The following is an 18,039-nucleotide window of genomic DNA, read 5'->3' on the forward strand; positions in this document are numbered from 1 at the left end:
GGGCACTGCTGTTGACCAGGGACCATAGGGCACTGCTGTTGACCAGGGACTATAGGCACTGCTGTTGACCAGGGACCATAGTGCACTGCTGTTGACCAGGGACCATAGGGCACTGCTGTTGACCAGGGACCATAGGGCACTGCTGTTGACCAGGGACCATAGTGCACTGCTGTTGACCAGGGACCATAGGGCACTGCTGTTGACCAGGGACCATAGGGCACTACTGTTGACCAGGGACCATAAGGCACTGCTGTTGACCAGGGACCAATAGGGCACTGCTGTTGACCAGGGACCATAGTGCACTGCTGTTGACCAGGGACCATAGTGCACTGCTGTTGACCAGGGACTATAGGGCACTGCTGTTGACCAGGGACTATAGTGCACTGCTGTTGACCAGGGACTATAGTGCACTGCTGTTGACCAGGGACCATAGTGCACTGCTGTTGACCAGGGACCATAGGGCACTGCTGTTGACCAGGGACTATAGTGCACTGCTGTTGACCAGGGACTATAGTGCACTGCTGTTGACCAGGGCCCATAGTCCACTGCTGTTGACCAGGGACCATAGGGCACTGCTGTTGACCAGGGACCATAGTGCACTGCTGTTGACCAGGGACCATAGGGCACTGCTGTTGACCAGGGACCATAGGGCACTGCTGTTGACCAGGGACCATAGTGCACTGCTGTTGAGCCTCTCTACTGTTGACCAGGGACTATAGGGCACTGCTGTTGACCAGGGACCATAGGGCACTGCTGCTGACCAGGGACTATAGGGCACTGCTGTTGACCAGGGACTATAGGGCAATGCTGTTGACCAGGACCCATAGGGCACAGCTGTTGACCAGGGACTATAGGGCACTGCTGTTGACCAGGGACTATAGGGCACTGCTGTTGACCAGGGACTATAGGGCACTGCTGTTGACCAGGGACTATAGGGCACTGCTGTTGACCAGGGACTATAGTGCACTGCTGTTGACCAGGGACCCATAGTGTACTGCTGTTGACCAGGGACCCATAGAGCACTGCTGTTGACCAGGGACTATAGGGCACTGCTGTTGACCAGGGACTATAGGGCACTGCTGTTGACCAGGGACCATAGGGCACTGCTGTTGACCAGGGACTATAGGGCACTGCTGTTGACCAGGGACCATAGGGCACTGCTGTTGACCAGGGACCATAGGGCACTGCTGTTGACCAGGGACTCTAGGGCACTGCTGTTGACCAGGGACTATAGGGCACTGCTGTTGACCAGGGACTATAGGGCACTGCTGTTGACCAGGGCCCATAGGGCACTGCTGTTGACCAGGACCTATAGGGCACTGCTGTTGACCAGGGACTATAGGGCACTGCTGTTGACCAGGGACCATAGGGCACTGCTGTTGACCAGGGACTATAGGGCACTGCTGTTGACCAGGGACTATAGGGCACTGCTGTTGACCAGGGACCATAGTGCACTGCTGTTGACCAGGGACCATAGGGCACTGCTGTTGACCAGGGACCATAGGGCACTGCTGTTGACCAGGGACCATAGTGCACTGCTGTTGACCAGGGACCATAGGGCACTGCTGTTGACCAGGGACCATAAGGCACTGCTGTTGACCAGGGACCAATAGGGCACTGCTGTTGACCAGGGACTATAGGGCACTGCTGTTGACCAGGGACCAATAGGGCACTGCTGTTGACCAGGGACCATAGTGCACTGCTGTTGACCAGGGACCATAGGGCACTGCTGTTGACCAGGGCCCATAGTGCACTGCTGTTGAGCCTCTCTACTGTTGACCAGGGACTATAGGGCACTGCTGTTGACCAGGGACCATAGGGCACTGCTGCTGACCAGGGACTATAGGGCACTGCTGTTGACCAGGGACTATAGGGCACTGCTGTTGACCAGGACCCATAGGGCACAGCTGTTGACCAGGGACTATAGGGCACTGCTGTTGACCAGGGACTATAGGGCACTGCTGTTGACCAGGGACTATAGGGCACTGCTGTTGACCAGGGACTATAGGGCACTGCTGTTGACCAGGGACTATAGTGCACTGCTGTTGACCAGGGACCATAGTGCACTGCTGTTGACCAGGGACCCATAGTGCACTGCTGTTGACCAGGGACTATAGGGCACTGCTGTTGACCAGGGACTATAGGGCACTGCTGTTGACCAGGGACCATAGGGCACTGCTGTTGACCAGGGACTATAGGGCACTGCTGTTGACCAGGGACCATAGGGCACTGCTGTTGACCAGGGACCATAGGGCACTGCTGTTGACCAGGGACTATAGGGCACTGCTGTTGACCAGGGACTATAGGGCACTGCTGTTGACCAGGGACTATAGGGCACTGCTGTTGACCAGGGCCCATAGGGCACTGCTGTTGACCAGGACCTATAGGGCACTGCTGTTGACCAGGGACTATAGGGCACTGCTGTTGACCAGGGACCATAGGGCACTGCTGTTGACCAGGGACTATAGGGCACTGCTGTTGACCAGGGACCATAGGGCACTGCTGTTGACCAGGGACTATAGGGCACTGCTGTTGACCAGGGACTATAGGGCACTGCTGTTGACCAGGGACCATAGGGCACTGCTGTTGACCAGGGGCTATCGGGCACTGCTGTTGACCAGGGACCATAGGGCACTGCTGTTGACCAGGGACCTTAGGGCACTGCTGTTGACCAGGGACTATAGGGCACTGCTGTTGACCAGGGACTATAGGGCACTGCTGTTGACCAGGGACTATAGGGCACTGCTGTTGACCAGGGACCATAGGGCACTGCTGTTGACCAGGGACTATAGGGCACTGCTGTTGACCAGGGACCATAGGGCACTGCTGTTGACCAGGGACTATAGGGCACTGCTGTTGACCAGGGACCATAGTGCACTGCTGTTGAGCCTCTCTACTGTTGACCAGGGACCATAGGGCACTGCTGTTGACCAGGGACCATAGTGCACTGCTGTTGAGCCTCTCTACTGTTGACCAGGGACCATAGGGCACTGCTGTTGACCAGGGACCATAGGGCACTACTGTTGACCAGGGACTATAGGGCACTGCTGTTGACCAGGGACTATAGGGCACTGCTGTTGACCAGGGACTATAGGGCACTGCTGTTGACCAGGGACTATAGGGCACTGCTGTTGACCAGGGACTATAGGGCACTGCTGTTGACCAGGGACTATAGGGCACTGCTGTTGACCAGGGACTATAGGGCACTGCTGTTGACCAGGGACCCATAGTGCACTGCTGTTGACCAGGGACTATAGGGCACTGCTGTTGACCAGGGACTACAGGGCACTGCTGTTGACCAGGGACCATAGGGCACTGCTGTTGACCAGGGACCATAGGGCACTGCTGTTGACCAGGGACTATAGGGCACTGCTGTTGACCAGGGACTATAGGGCACTGCTGTTGACCAGGGACTATAGGGCACTGCTGTTGACCAGGGACCATAGGGCACTGCTGTTGACCAGGGCCCATAGTGCACTGCTGTTGACCAGGGACTATAGGGCACTGATGTTGACCAGGGACCATGGGGCACTGCTGTTGACCAGGGACTATAGGGCACTGCTGTTTTAGGTCAAAATTGAAAAAAGGGGCTAATCCTTCAGAGACAATTGAAACATGGATTGTGTCTGTGTGCCATTCAGAGGGGTGTGGTAGTCGTGCTCCGCAATACTTTTCCTGTAGTCCACAATAAGCTCTTTTGTCTTGCTGTCTGTCTGGAGTCTTGTATAATTAGCCTGTCTAGAGTCTTGTATAGTTACAGTCTGTATGGAGTCTTGTATAGTTACAGTCTGTCTGGAGTCTTGTATAGTTACAGTCTGTCTAGAGTCTTGTATAGTTACAGTCTGTCTAGAGTCTTGTATAGTTACAGTCTGTCTGGAGTCTTGTATAGTTACAGACTGTCTAGAGTCTTGTATAGTTACAGACTGTCTGGAGTCTTGTATAGTTACAGTCTGTCTGGAGTCTTGTATAGTTACAGTCTGTCTAGAGTCTTGTATAGTTACAGTCTGTCTAGAGTCTTGTATAGTTACAGTCTGTCTGGAGTCTTGTATAGTTACAGTCTGTCTAGAGTCGTGTATAGTTACAGTCTGTCTAGAGTCTTGTATAGTTAGTCTGTCTAGAGTCTTGTATAGTTACTGTCTGTCTGGAGTCTTGTATAGTTACAGTCTGTCTAGAGTCTTGTATAGTTACAGTCTGTCTGGAGTCTTGTATAGTTACAGTCTGTCTAGAGTCTTGTATAGTTACAGTCTGTCTAGAGTCTTGTATAGTTACAGTCTGTCTGGAGTCTTGTATAGTTACAGTCTGTCTGGAGTCGTGTATAGTTACAGTCTGTCTGGAGTCTTGTATAGTTACAGTCTGTCTGGAGTCTTGTATAGTTAGTCTGTCTGGAGTCTTGTATAGTTACAGTCTGTCTGGAGTCGTGTATAGTTACAGTCTGTCTGGAGTCGTGTATAGTTAGTCTGTCTGGAGTCTTGTATAGTTACAGTCTGTCTGGAGTCTTGTATAGTTACAGTCTGTCTGGAGTCTTGTATAGTTAGTCTGTCTGGAGTCGTGTATAGTTACAGTCTGTCTGGAGTCTTGTATAGTTACAGACTGTCTGGAGTCTTGTATAGTTAGTTTGTCTGGAGTCGTGTATAGTTACAGTCTGTCTGGAGTCTTGTATAGTTACAGTCTGTCTGGAGTCTTGTATAGTTAGTCTGTCTAGAGTCTTGTATAGTTACAGTCTGTCTAGAGTATTGTATAGTTACAGACTGTCTGGAGTCTTGTATAGTTACAGTCTGTCTGGAGTCTTGTATAGTTACAGTCTGTCTGGAGTCTTGTATAGTTACAGTCTGTCTGGAGTCTTGTATAGTTACAGACTGTCTAGAGTCTTGTATAGTTACAGACTGTCTGGAGTCTTGTATAGTTACAGTCTGTCTGGAGTCTTGTATAGTTACAGTCTGTCTAGAGTCTTGTATAGTTACAGTCTGTCTAGAGTCTTGTATAGTTAGTCTGTCTAGAGTCTTGTATAGTTACAGTCTGTCTAGAGTCTTGTATAGTTACAGTCTGTCTAGAGCACATATGTCAGAGTCAAGGCCCGCGGGCCACATCCGGCCCGCGAGAAGGTTTTTTACGGCCCCTGGGATGATCTTGATTTATTATTAGAACCGGCCCGCAGACCGCAGCAAGCCGGCAGCCCGCAGATCTTTTACACGCACCAATACTACATTTCCCACAATGCAACGGTGACGCACCGAGCAGTAGGCTGCTTCATTTCAATATTTATTGGCACAGCAGTCGTCAGCATCACAGTAAAATTAACTTTCAGATACCCATCAAAAATGGCAAAACGGAAGGTGGACACTGAGAACCGGGGTTTCAAACAAGGTGGGAGTCGGAGTATATGTTCACGGAGGTAGCTGGAAAACCTGTGTGTCTTCTGTGTGGAGAAAGTGTGGCGGTACTGAAAGAGTATAATCTGAGACGACATTATGAAACGAAACACGCGGACAAAAACAAGAATATGGACATGGAACAAAGGCTACAAAAGGCAGAGGAATTAAAACGAGGCCTCAAATCTCGACAGGCTCTGTTCAAAAAAGCCAAATCACAAGGCCAGGCTGCTGTCAAGGCCAGTTTTATTTTGGCAGAAGAGATCGCTAAATCAGCCCGGCCATTTACGGAGGGGATTTCATCAAAAACTGCATGATTAAAGTTTGTGACGAAGTTTGCCCAGAAAAAAGGCAACTCTTTTTAAATGTGAGTCTGAGCAGAAACACCATTGCCGAGAGAGTAGACCAGTTGTCCATCAATCTAAAAGAGCAGCTTGTGAAAAAGGGAAAAGATTTCATTGCATATTCCTTGGCTGTGGATGAGAGCACCGACATTTCTGACATTGCCCAGTTGTCAATTTTCATCCGCGGAGTGGACTCCAGCCTAAGCGTGACAGAGGAGTTTTTGGCTTTACGTCCTATGCATGGCACAACTACGGGGCATGATTTGTATGAAGAGGTGTCAAGATGTGTAAATGAGATGGAGCTGCCTTGGGAAAAACTCGTGGGTTTGACAACCGACGGAGCACCTGCGATGTGTGGACACAGGAGCGGACTGGTGGCGAAGATACGGGAAAAGATGCAAGAGGAAAACGCGACAGGTGAGCTGACAGCTTATCATTGTATCATACACCAGGAAGCGTTGTGCGGTAAAGCCTTGAAAATGGAGCATGTAATGAGCATCATCACGCGCACAGTTAACTTTATCAGAGCCAAAGGTTTGAATCACCGCCAGTTCAAGGCATTTCTGACGGAGTTAGAAACGGAGCATGGTGATTTGCCTTATCACACAGAGGTGCGATGGCTAAGCCAGGGAAAGGTGCTTCAAAGATGTTTCGAGCTTCGTGAGGAGATTTGTCTGTTCTTGGACAGCAAAGGGAAAGACACAACACAACTCCGAGACGAAATGTTTCTGTGTGAAATGGCTTTTCTGTGTGACATTACGAGTCATCTGAATGCAATGAACTTGCAGCTGCAGGGTCGGGATCATGTCATCTCTGATATGTACAGTACAGTGAAGGCATTTAAAACCAAACTGACTCTGTGGGAGACGCAGATGCGGAAAGAAAATTTGAGCCACTTTCCCAGCTGCCAGACCATGAAAGAGAAGCTCTCTACCAGTGCGTTCCCGAGCGCACAGTTGGCTGATAAAATAGGTATGCTTGCCGCTGACTTTCGACGCCGATTTGCTGACTTTGAAGCACAAAAAAGCAGGTTGGAACTGCTCGGTAACCCATAACATTGATGAACTTGTGGAAAAGATGGGACACCACCAAGTATCACCCTCAACCTCAAACAAGTGAACATTACTGTGCAATCACATATTTAGAGTTTTTACTCAGTTCAAGTTTAAAAGTTAAAGTTTAATATTTGTTTTCACTGCATGTTACTTCTCCTTAAACAAAGTGTTGTTTTTGATTAATAGATTTTTGCACTTTATTTTATTGTATTTCAATCCAATTATATTTTAAAAATATTTCAGTTGAGTGGATGATAGAAAATTGCTATTATTGTTTTTTCTTTGAAGTAAATTTAGCCCACTTTTGCTAAAATAGAAAATATAGGCTACTGATGGTGCCTTGAATACCGGTTTCTTTCATTTAATGTTCATGTTATGGGGATTTTTATATAAAGGAAATTTGTCTTTTGTGTCTGTTGAAAATTAAAGATTACTGACAGAGCCATAAGAAAATATTGCTTTATTTATCTGATCATATTGGAATATATTTGTTAGGTTTTCAGTAGGTTCAATTAGGTTCACTAGACTATATGCGTCATTTAAAAATTTTTCAATGAACATTCGAACAGTCCGGCCCTCGGCTTGTAGCTAAATTTTTTATTTGGCCCTCCGTCCATTTGACTTTGACACCCCTGGTCTAGAGTCTTGTATAGTTACAGTCTGTCTAGAGTCTTGTATAGTTAGTCTGTCTAGAGTCTTGTATAGTTACAGTCTGTCTAGAGTCTTGTATAGTTACAGTCTGTCTGGAGTCTTGTATAGTTACAGTCTGTCTAGAGTCTTGTATAGTTACAGTCTGTCTGGAGTCTTGTATAGTTACAGTCTGTCTGGAGTCTTGTATAGTTACAGTCTGTCTAGAGTCTTGTATAGTTACAGACTGTCTAGAGTCTTGTATAGTTACAGTCTGTCTGGAGTCTTGTATAGTTACAGTCTGTCTAGAGTCTTGTATAGTTACAGTCTGTCTGGAGTCTTGTATAGTTACAGTCTGTCTAGAGTCTTGTATAGTTACAGTCTGTATGGAGTCTTGTATAGTTACAGTCTGTATGGAGTCTTGTATAGTTACAGTCTGTCTGGATTCTTGTATAGCATAACCAGGGGTATTGGCCAGCCAGACTAGTAGACTTCAGTTTACTAGCCTGAGTAACATGTGGTTTGGGTCCAACATCTGTGCCATCTGATTCTTGAAAAGTAATGTCACTGGCCTGGCGGGCTAGTCTGGCACATTTTCTACTATCCCGGTTCTACTATTCTGGTTCTTCTATCCCAGTTCTACTAACCTCATTCTACTATCCCGGTTCTGCTATCCCGGTTCTACTATCCCAGTTCTACTATCCCGATTCTACTATCCCTGTTCTACTATCCCAGTTCTACTATCCCAGTTCTACTATCCCGGTTCTACTATCCCGGTTCTACTATCCCAGTTCTACTATCCCTGTTCTACTATCCCCATTCTACTATCCCCCTTCTACTATCCCTGTTCTACTATCCCGATTCTACTATCCCGGTTCTACTATTCTGGTTCTTCTATCCCAGTTCTACTAACCTCATTCTACTATCCCGGTTCTGCTATCCCGGTTCTACTATCCCAGTTCTACTATCCCGATTCTACTATCCCTGTTCTACTATCCCAGTTCTACTATCCCAGTTCTACTATCCCGGTTCTACTATCCCAGTTCTACTATCCCAGTTCTACTATCCCTGTTCTACTATCCCAGTTCTACTATCCCAGTTCTACTATCCCCATTCTACTATCCCCATTCTACTATCCCGGTTCTACTATCCCGGTCATGAAAAGTACTCGTCTTTGGCTAGCATGCTCGTAAGGCTATCCATCTGGAGCTTAATATAACCAGGTAAAGACCTCAATAAGTAAAATCACAATCATGAAACCAAACGTAGCATTTACAAACTGTTTATTAAATAATACATTACATACAAGAAGAAATAAACAACAACACCAACAAAAACTTTTTGGGATTACTTTAAAGGTTTTGTTACGATATATTAGACAGCTCATGTAGTGTCATCATGTTATAAACTAAATATTAAAAACACTAAATAGTAAAGTTTTTTTTTTTAAAGACAAATGTACTTGATATTTAATACTACTTAATGATGTAATCTAAAATAAAACGACTAGATAAATACTCAATGAAAAAGTGGTTCACAACAAAAAAGTGTATTTAATCTGAATGTAAAAATAAACGGATTACATCATATTTAAAGATTTGAATAGGATTTACACAGGAGATCAAGTCAGGGGGTAGAGATTACAGTTTCAACTGAAGACAGTAGAGATTCTTCTATATATTAAAACATTTATAGTTGAGGTTTGTATTTCTTATTGCTTTCTTTGGCTTTCTTTCTTTCAGGAAGAGTGTTGCTGGGCTGGTATGGTGACATAGTGTTGCTGGTATGGTGATACAGTGTTGCTGGTATGGTGACATAGTGTTGCTGGTATGGTGACATAGTGTTGCTGGTATGGTGATATAGTGTTGCTGGTATGGTGATGTAGTGTTGCTGGGCTGGTATGGTGACATAGTGTTGCTGGTATGGTGATATAGTGTTGCTGGTATGGTGACATAGTGTTGCTGGTATGGTGATATAGTGTTGCTGGTATGGTGACATAGTGTTGCTGGTATGGTGACATAGTGTTGCTGGTATGGTGACATAGTGTTGCTGGTATGGTGACATAGTGTTGCTGGTATGGTGACATAGTGTTGCTGGTATGGTGACATAGTGTTGCTGGTATGGTGATATAGTGTTGCTGGTATGGTGACATAGTGTTGCTGGTATGGTGATATAGTGTTGCTGGTATGGTATTATAGTGTTGCTGGGCTGGTATGGTGACATAGTGTTGCTGGTATGGTGACATAGTGTTGCTGGTATGGTGACATAGTGTTGCTGGTATGGTGACATAGTGTTGCTGGGCTGGTATGGTGACATAGTGTTGCTGGGGAGGTATAGTGACATAGTGTTGCTGGTATGGTGACATAGTGTTGCTGGTATGGTGACATAGTGTTGCTGGTATGGTGACATAGTGTTGCTGGTATGGTGACATAGTGTTGCTGGTATGGTGACATAGTGTTGCTGGGAAGGTATGGTGACATAGTGTTGCTGGTATGGTAATATAGTGTTGCTGGTATGGTGATATAGTGTTGCTGGTATGGTGATATAGTGTTGCTGGTATGGTGATATAGTGTTGCTGGGCTGGTATGGTGACATAGTGTTGCTGGTATGGTAATATAGTGTTGCTGGGCTGGTATGGTGACATAGTGTTGCTGGTATGGTGACATAGTGTTGCTGGTATGGTGATATAGTGTTGCTGGTATGGTGATATAGTGTTGCTGGTATGGTAATATAGTGTTGCTGGGCTGGTATGGTGACATAGTGTTGCTGGTATGGTGACATAGTGTTGCTGGTAAAGTGACATAGTGTTGCTGGTAGGGTGACATAGTGTTGCTTGTATGGTGATATAGTGTTGCTGGTATGGTGATATAGTGTTGCTGGTATGGTGACATAGTGTTGCTGGTATGAGAATATAGTGTTGCTGGTATGGTGACATAGTGTTGCTGGTATGGTGACATAGTGTTGCTGGTATGGTGACATAGTGTTGCTTGTATGGTGATATAGTGTTGCTGGTATGGTGGCATAGTGTTGCTGGTATGGTGACAGTGTTGCTGGTATGGTGATATAGTGTTGCTGGTATGGTAATATAGTGTTGCTGGGCTGGTATGGTGACATAGTGTTGCTGGTATGGTGATATAGTGTTGCTGGTATGGTGATGTAGTGTTGCTGGGCTGGTATGGTGACATAGTGTTGCTGGTATGGTGATACAGTGTTGCTGGTATGGTGACATAGTGTTGCTGGTATGGTGATATAGTGTTGCTGGTATGGTGATATAGTGTTGCTGGGCTGGTATGGTTATATAGTGTTGCTGGTATGGTATGGTGACATAGTGTTGCTGGTAAGGTGATACAGTGTTGCTGGTATAGTGACATAGTGTTGCTGGTATGGTGATATAGTGTTGCTGTAATGGTGATATAGTTTTGCTGGGCTGGTATGGTGACATAGTTTTGCTGGTATGGTGACATAGTGTTGCTGGTATGGTGACAGTGTTGCTGGTATGGTGACATAGTGTTGCTGGTATGGTGATATAGTGTTGCTGGTATGGTGACATAGTGTTGCTGGTATGGTGACATAGTGTTGCTGGTATGGTATGGTGACATAGTGTTGCTGGTATGGTGATATAGTGTTGCTGGTCGGGTGACATAGTGTTGCTGGTATGGTGACATAGTGTTGCTGGTATGGTGACATAGTGTTGCTGGTATGGTAATATAGTGTTGCTGGTATGGTGACATAGTGTTGCTGGTATGGTGACATAGTGTTGCTGGTATGGTGACATAGTGTTGCTGGTATGGTGACATAGTGTTGCTGGTATGGTGACAGTGTTGCTGGTATGATGACATAGTGTTGCTGGGTATGATGACATAGTGTTGCTACATTAGAAGTGAGGAAGATGTGAAAGGTGCACGATGCATAAATTGTTCCACCATTTCCTGGTTACTAAAATTCTAATAGTTAATTTAATTTCAGTTTATGTGGCAACTAAACCGCTGTGGAATATATTTTGCATAACCAAAAATATTGTATTTTCAGTTGATGTACAAAACCCAAAGTAAGAGACGCAAAAGAAAATTAAACTTAAGAAGGAGAAGCACAGAAAATAGCGCAAATAGAACAGATTTACTGCTTCTTAGACTTGCTTTCGATGAGAATGACAGATCTATAACTCACATTTCTATAACCCCCCCCCCTCTGACTTGAGGCATTTGAGGCTGTCGGGTTGTCAGGGTTACGGTGACTCAGGTGATTTAGAGCCATTGTGAAGCATTGGTGTCTGTACTGACAGCAGCCACCAGAATCCCTCCACAGACTACAGACTTCAGAGATATCTGAAAGAAGACTAGTTGCGTTGAAGGATGACCGAGTGAAAGAATTACACAGGAGAACAACGACAAAAACACACCAAAACAACAACCACCAATGGATTCCTACTCTCTTATCTAAGAACCTAACAAGGGTTCTTCGGCTGTCCCCATAGGAGAACCCTTTGAAGAACCCTTGTTGGTTCTAGGTAGATGCCTTTTGGTTCCAAGCAGAGCCGTTGTGTGTGTGTGTGTGTGTGTGTGTGTCTGTAGGAGCAGCTGACCATGTAGTTTGGTCTAGGGTAGGTAGGTAGTCGGAAGGGATGAGGATAGCTAGGTAGTGGGAGGGGATGAGGATAGCTAGGTAGTGGGAGGGGATGAGGATAGGTAGGTAGTGGGAGGGGATGAGGATAGCTAGGTAGTGGGAAGGGATGAGGATAGCTAGGTAGTGGGAAGGGATGAGGATAGGTAGGTAGTGGGAGGGGATGAGGATAGGTAGGTAGTGAGAGGGGATGAGGATAGGTAGGTAGTGGGAGGGGATGAGGATAGGTAGGTAGTGGGAGGGGATGAGGATAGGTAGGTAGTGGGAGGGGATGAGGATAGCTAGGTAGTGGGAGGGGATGAGGATAGCTAGGTAGTGGGAAGGGATGAGGATAGGTAGGTAGTGGGAGGGGATGAGGATAGGTAGGTAGTGAGAGGGGATGAGGATAGGTAGGTAGTGGGAGGGGATGAGGATAGGTAGGTAGTGAGAGGGGATGAGGATAGGTAGGTAGTGGGAGGGGATGAGGATAGGTAGGTAGTGGGAGGGGATGAGGATAGGTAGGTAGTGGGAGGGGATGAGGATAGCTAGGTAGTGGGAAGGGATGAGGATAGGTAGGTAGTGGGAGGGGATGAGGATAGGTAGGTAGTGGGAGGGGATGAGGATAGGTAGGTAGTTAGAGGGGATGAGGATAGGTAGGTGTGGTAATAATGGTGTATAACATCACGTATGGGTATCAGTAGTCTACCACAGAGGAGAGGAGGTGCTGGGGGACTGGTCTGCAGACCTGGGTTTAAATACTACTTCAAATAGTTAAACATGCTTAATATATTGTTGATTGAGTTTGTCTGGCTTAACAGACCAGTAGCACAGTCCTAAAACCGCAAAATCCACTCATCAAACCCCTCTCATCAAACCCCGCCCACCAGACCCCGCCCACCAGACCCCGCCCACCAGACCCCGCCCACCAGACCACGCCCATCAAAGCCTGCCCATCAGACCCCGCCCATCAGACCCCGCCCACCAGACCCCGCCCACCAGACCCCGCCCATCAAACCCCGCCCATCAGACTCCGCCCATCAAACCCCGCCCACCAGACCCCGCCCACCAGACCCCGCCCACCAGACCCCGCCCACCAGACCCCGCCCACCAGACCCCGCCCATCAAACCCCGCCCATCAGACTCCGCCCATCAAACCCCGCCCACCAGACCCCGCCCACCAGACCCCGCCCACCAGACCCCGCCCACCAGACCCCGCCCAACAGACCCCGCCCACCAGACCCCGCCCACCAGACCACGCCCATCAAAGCCTGCCCATCAGACCCCGCCCACCAGACCCCGCCCACCAGACCCCGCCCATCAAACCCCGCCCATCAGACTCCGCCCATCAAACCCCGCCCACCAGACCCTGCCCATCAAACCCCTCCCACCAGGCCGCACCCATCAGGCGCCGCCAACCGGACTAGAGCAGATGCTGAAAGTATCTGAAAGAGGTTGAATAGTGCTTGAACCCAGGTGTGGTTGTCTGGACCCGGCTCTTATACCACGTAATTGGTCTCTGCTGGGATGTCGGCATCGGGGGCGTCTTTCACCTCCTTGGCAGAGGAGGAGTGCTGCTGAGGCTTGTGTTTAGGGCCTGATGAGAGACGATGGGTGTTAGAGGCACCTCCTCTGTATCCTGAGAGAGAGAGAGAGAGAGAGAGAGAGAGAGAGAGAGAGAGAGAGAGAGAGAGAGAGAGAGAGAGAGAGAGAGAGAGAGAGAGAGAGAGAGAGAGAGAGGTGAGTAGAGAGAGGAGAGGGGTGAGTAGAGAGAGAGAGAGGTCGGTGGAAGGTAAGGTGATGGAAGGTATGTGTAGAGGCCCTGAGGGGAGCATCACTCACCACCAGTCATGTTTTCCTATTGTTTCTAGTGTTTATAAGCCTGTTCTGATCTGGAAAGAAATCAACGAGACTAATGACCTCTAATGACGTAACACCAAACAAACACCAAGAAGTAGCCTTTGTGTGTGTGTGTGCAACCACTAAACTCACTCTACTACAGTGTTACTAAACTCACTATATTACAGTGTTACTAAACCACTAAACTCACTCCATTACAGTGTTACTAAACTCACTCCATTACAGTGTTACTAAACTCACTCTACTACAGTGCTACTAAACTCACTCTACTACAGTGTTACTAAACTCACTCTACTACAGTGTTACTAAACTCACTCTATTACAGTGTTACTAAACTCACTCTACTACAGTGTTACTAAACTCACTCTATTACAGTGTTACTAAACTCACTCTATTACAGTGTTACTAAATTCACTCTACTACAGTGTTACTAAACTCACTCTATTACAGTGTTACTAAACTCACTCTATTACAGTGTTACTAAACCACTAAACTCACTCTACTACAGTGTTACTAAACTCAGTCTACTACAGTGTTACTAAACTCACTCTACTACAGTGTTACTAAACTCACTCTACTACAGTGTTACTAAACCACTAAACTCACTCTACTGCAGTGTTACTAAACAACTAAACTCACTCTACTACAGTGTTACTAAACCACCAAACTCACTCTACTACAGTGTTACTAAACTCACTCTATTACAGTGTTATTAAACCACTAAACTCACTCTATTACAGTGTTACTAAACTCACTCTACTATAGTGTTGCTAAACTCACTCTATTACAGTGTTACTAAACCACTAAACTCACTCTACTACAGTGTTACTAAACTCACACTACTATAGTGTTACTAAACTCACTCTATTACAGTGTTACTAAACCACTAAACTCACTCTATTACAGTGTTACTAAACTCACTCTACTATAGTGTTGCTAAACTCACTCTATTACAGTGTTACTAAACCACTAAACTCACTCTACTACAGTGTTACTAAACTCACACTACTATAGTGTTGCTAAACTCACTCTATTACAGTGTTACTAAACCACTAAACTCACTCTACTACAGTGTTACTAAACTCACTCTACTACAGTGTTACTAAACTCACTCTACTACAGTGTTACTAAACTCACTCTATTACAGTGTTACTAAACTCACTCTACTACAGTGTTACTAAACTCACTCTACTACAGTGTTACTAAACTCACTCTACTACAGTGTTACTAAACTCACTCTATTACAGTGCTACTAAACTCGCTCTATTACAGTGTTACTAAACTCACTCTATTACAGTGCTACTAAACTCACTCTATTACAGTGTTACTAAACCACTAAACTCACTCTACTACAGTGTTACTAAACTCACTTTATTACAGAGTTACTAAACTCACTCTACTACAGTGTTACTAAACCACTAAACTCACTCTACCACAGTGTTACTAAACCATTAAACTCACTCTATTACAGTGTTACTAAACTCACTCTACTACAGTGTTACTAAACTCACTCTATTACAGTGTTACTAAACTCACTCTATTACAGTGTTATTAAACTCACTATATTACAGTGTTACTAAACCACTAAACTCACTCTATTACAGTGTTACTAAACTCACTCTACTACAGTGTTATTAAACTCACTCTATTACAGTGTTACTAAACTCACTCTATTACAGTGTTATTAAACTCACTATATTACAGTGTTAATAAACCACTAAACTCACTCTATTACAGTGTTACTAAACTCACTCTACTACAGTGTTATTAAACTCACTCTACTACAGTGTTACTAAACTCACTCTAATATTGTGTTATTAAACTCACTCTATTACAGTGTTATTTAACCACTAAACTCACTCTACTACAGTGTTACTAAACTCACTCTATTACAGTGTTACTAAACTCACTCTACTACAGTGTTACTAAACCACTAAACTCACTCTACTACAGTGTTATTAAACCACTAAACTCACTCTACTACAGTGTTACTAAACTCACTCTATTACAGTGTTACTAAACTCACTCTACTACAGTGTTACTAAACCACTAAACTCACTCTACTACAGTGTTATTAAACCACTAAACCCACTCTACTACAGTGTTATTATACTCACTCTACTACAGTGTTACTAAACTCACTCTACTACAGTGTTACTAAACCACTAAACTCGCTCTACTACAGTGTTACTAAACCACTAAACTCACTCTACTACAGTGTTACTAAACCACTAAACTCACTCTACTACAGTGTTATTAAACTCACTCTTGTTACAGTGGCGTCCGTGCCAGCCCTCCTTACACAGGCACTTGTTGGGTTCCACACAGGTCCCATGGGCTCCACAGCTGGGCTCACAGACAGCTGCACACACACACACACACACACACACACACACACACACACACACACACACACACACACACACACACACACACACACACACACACACACACACACACACACACACACACACACACACACACACACACACACACATTATCAGAGACATATTGTCAGAGACACATATTGTCAGAGACACACATACATATTCTGACACACGATAACATGACTTTATGATACAAAACACAACATGGCACTGTCACATTCTTCCACACTACGTGTCATGTGTTCCATTATATTCCCTCAGTTCATCCCGAGGAGGCAGGAGCCGTGTCCGGGGTCGGGTTACACTTACCCTTGGAACACAGGTCGCCGTGGAAACCTTTGTCACATTTGCATTTGTTTTTCCCAGTGCATTTCCCTCCGTTCCTGCAGGGCTGGAGACATTTACCTGGGCGACACAGACACGGGACAGGCTCACATGTAGAGTACTACGCATCTACACTGTACAGTTAACCCAAGGCCTCAGCCTACCGATTTGGCTAAAAAAACAATCTATATTTAACATGCTTTTTTTTTTAAGTCTAGGAATAGGATTCTTCTTGGCTCCGGGAAACTGTCCCAAGTTGATATAAATCATAATATTGTAGACGTACATTATTTTCGGTGTGGAAGACGGAATGGCTTGTCTTCGACATTCTGTGGGTCAAGCGATCAATTACCCCTGACCCCCCCCCCCCCCCCGGTTTAATGCAGGTGATCGTATTTTCCAAATAGTACACTATTCTCTACTTAGTGCACTACTTTTGACCAGGGCCCTATGGGAATTAGGGTGCCTTTTGGGACGCAAACGGAGGTAGAAATGGACAGTAGGAGAAGTGGAGATGGAAACCAACCTCTTTTTAATAACACAGTTTCCTGCTAGGAGCAAAGGCATCTGAGAGGTCAGGTTAACGCCTCCATATTAGATCAACCTCTTCCTGAGTCTCACACATATCAATGACATTCATATATCCCTGGAGCACAGACAATCAGGGGGGACGCAAGGAAGAAAACAAAGAGACAGAGAGAGAGAGAGAGGGGGAAACAGAGAGAGAAAGAGAGAGACACAGAGAGAGAAAGAGAGAGACAGAGAGAAAGACAGAGAGAAAGACAGAGAGAGAGAAAGACAGAGAGAGACAGAGAGACACACAGAGAAACAGAGAGAGAAACAGAGAGAGAGACAGAGAGAGAAATACAGAGAGAGAAAGAGAGAGACAGAGAGAAAGAGAGACAGAGAGAGTGAGAGAAAGAGAGACACAGAGAGAGAATATAAGAAAGAAGTTCTCAGAGTTCTATCAAAGCCTGTTTCAACTTCACAGAGGCTTACTGCGATATCGTTTACCGTCAGAGGGCGGCATTAACTGCTCTTTATGTTTGAAAAGTGGTTTTGATATTATCCCGGTCCCAAATGGCACCCTATTCACTACAGAGTGCACTAATTTAGACCAGGGTGCCATTTCCCCTAGTTTAGGGGACAGGGTGCCATTTGGGATGTATAAACTAGCTGTGTTTTAAGTCTTTACATTGTTTGGCGCAACACCGCCAGCCTGCCCTTCTGACTGGGAACTGGAGATCACCAGCCTGCCCTTCTGACTGGGAACTGGAGATCACCAGCCTGCCCTTCTGACTGGGAACTGGAGATCACCAGCCTGCCCTTCTGACTGGGAACTGGAGATCACCAGCCTGCCCTGCCCTTCTGACTATAAAGGCAGGTTTTAAATACAGGGTTTATGTTGGTTATCTCTACGTAGTCAGAGAACAGCTGTAATGACAGGTTCATGTTGGTTATCTCTACGTAGTCAGAG

General features: G+C 45.9%; 1 protein-coding gene across 1 annotated transcript in view; it reads right to left on the bottom strand.

Annotated features, from left to right (window-relative positions):
* Window positions 1-13,344: 13,344 nt before the first annotated feature.
* The window catches only part of LOC135516559 (wnt inhibitory factor 1-like), a 50,758-nt gene continuing 46,063 nt past the window's right edge, over window positions 13,345-18,039 (bottom strand). The window contains exons 8-10 of the mRNA XM_064940909.1: window positions 16,548-16,643; window positions 16,118-16,213; window positions 13,345-13,630 (exon numbers count right to left, since the gene is read on the bottom strand). Coding sequence (XP_064796981.1) covers window positions 13,491-13,630; window positions 16,118-16,213; window positions 16,548-16,643 — 332 coding nt within the window. The 3' untranslated portion in view covers window positions 13,345-13,490. The remainder of the gene's footprint in view (window positions 13,631-16,117; window positions 16,214-16,547; window positions 16,644-18,039) is intronic.

Source organism: Oncorhynchus masou, chromosome 27 (genome assembly GCF_036934945.1).
Source record: "Oncorhynchus masou masou isolate Uvic2021 chromosome 27, UVic_Omas_1.1, whole genome shotgun sequence".
Lineage (NCBI taxonomy): Eukaryota > Metazoa > Chordata > Actinopteri > Salmoniformes > Salmonidae > Oncorhynchus > Oncorhynchus masou.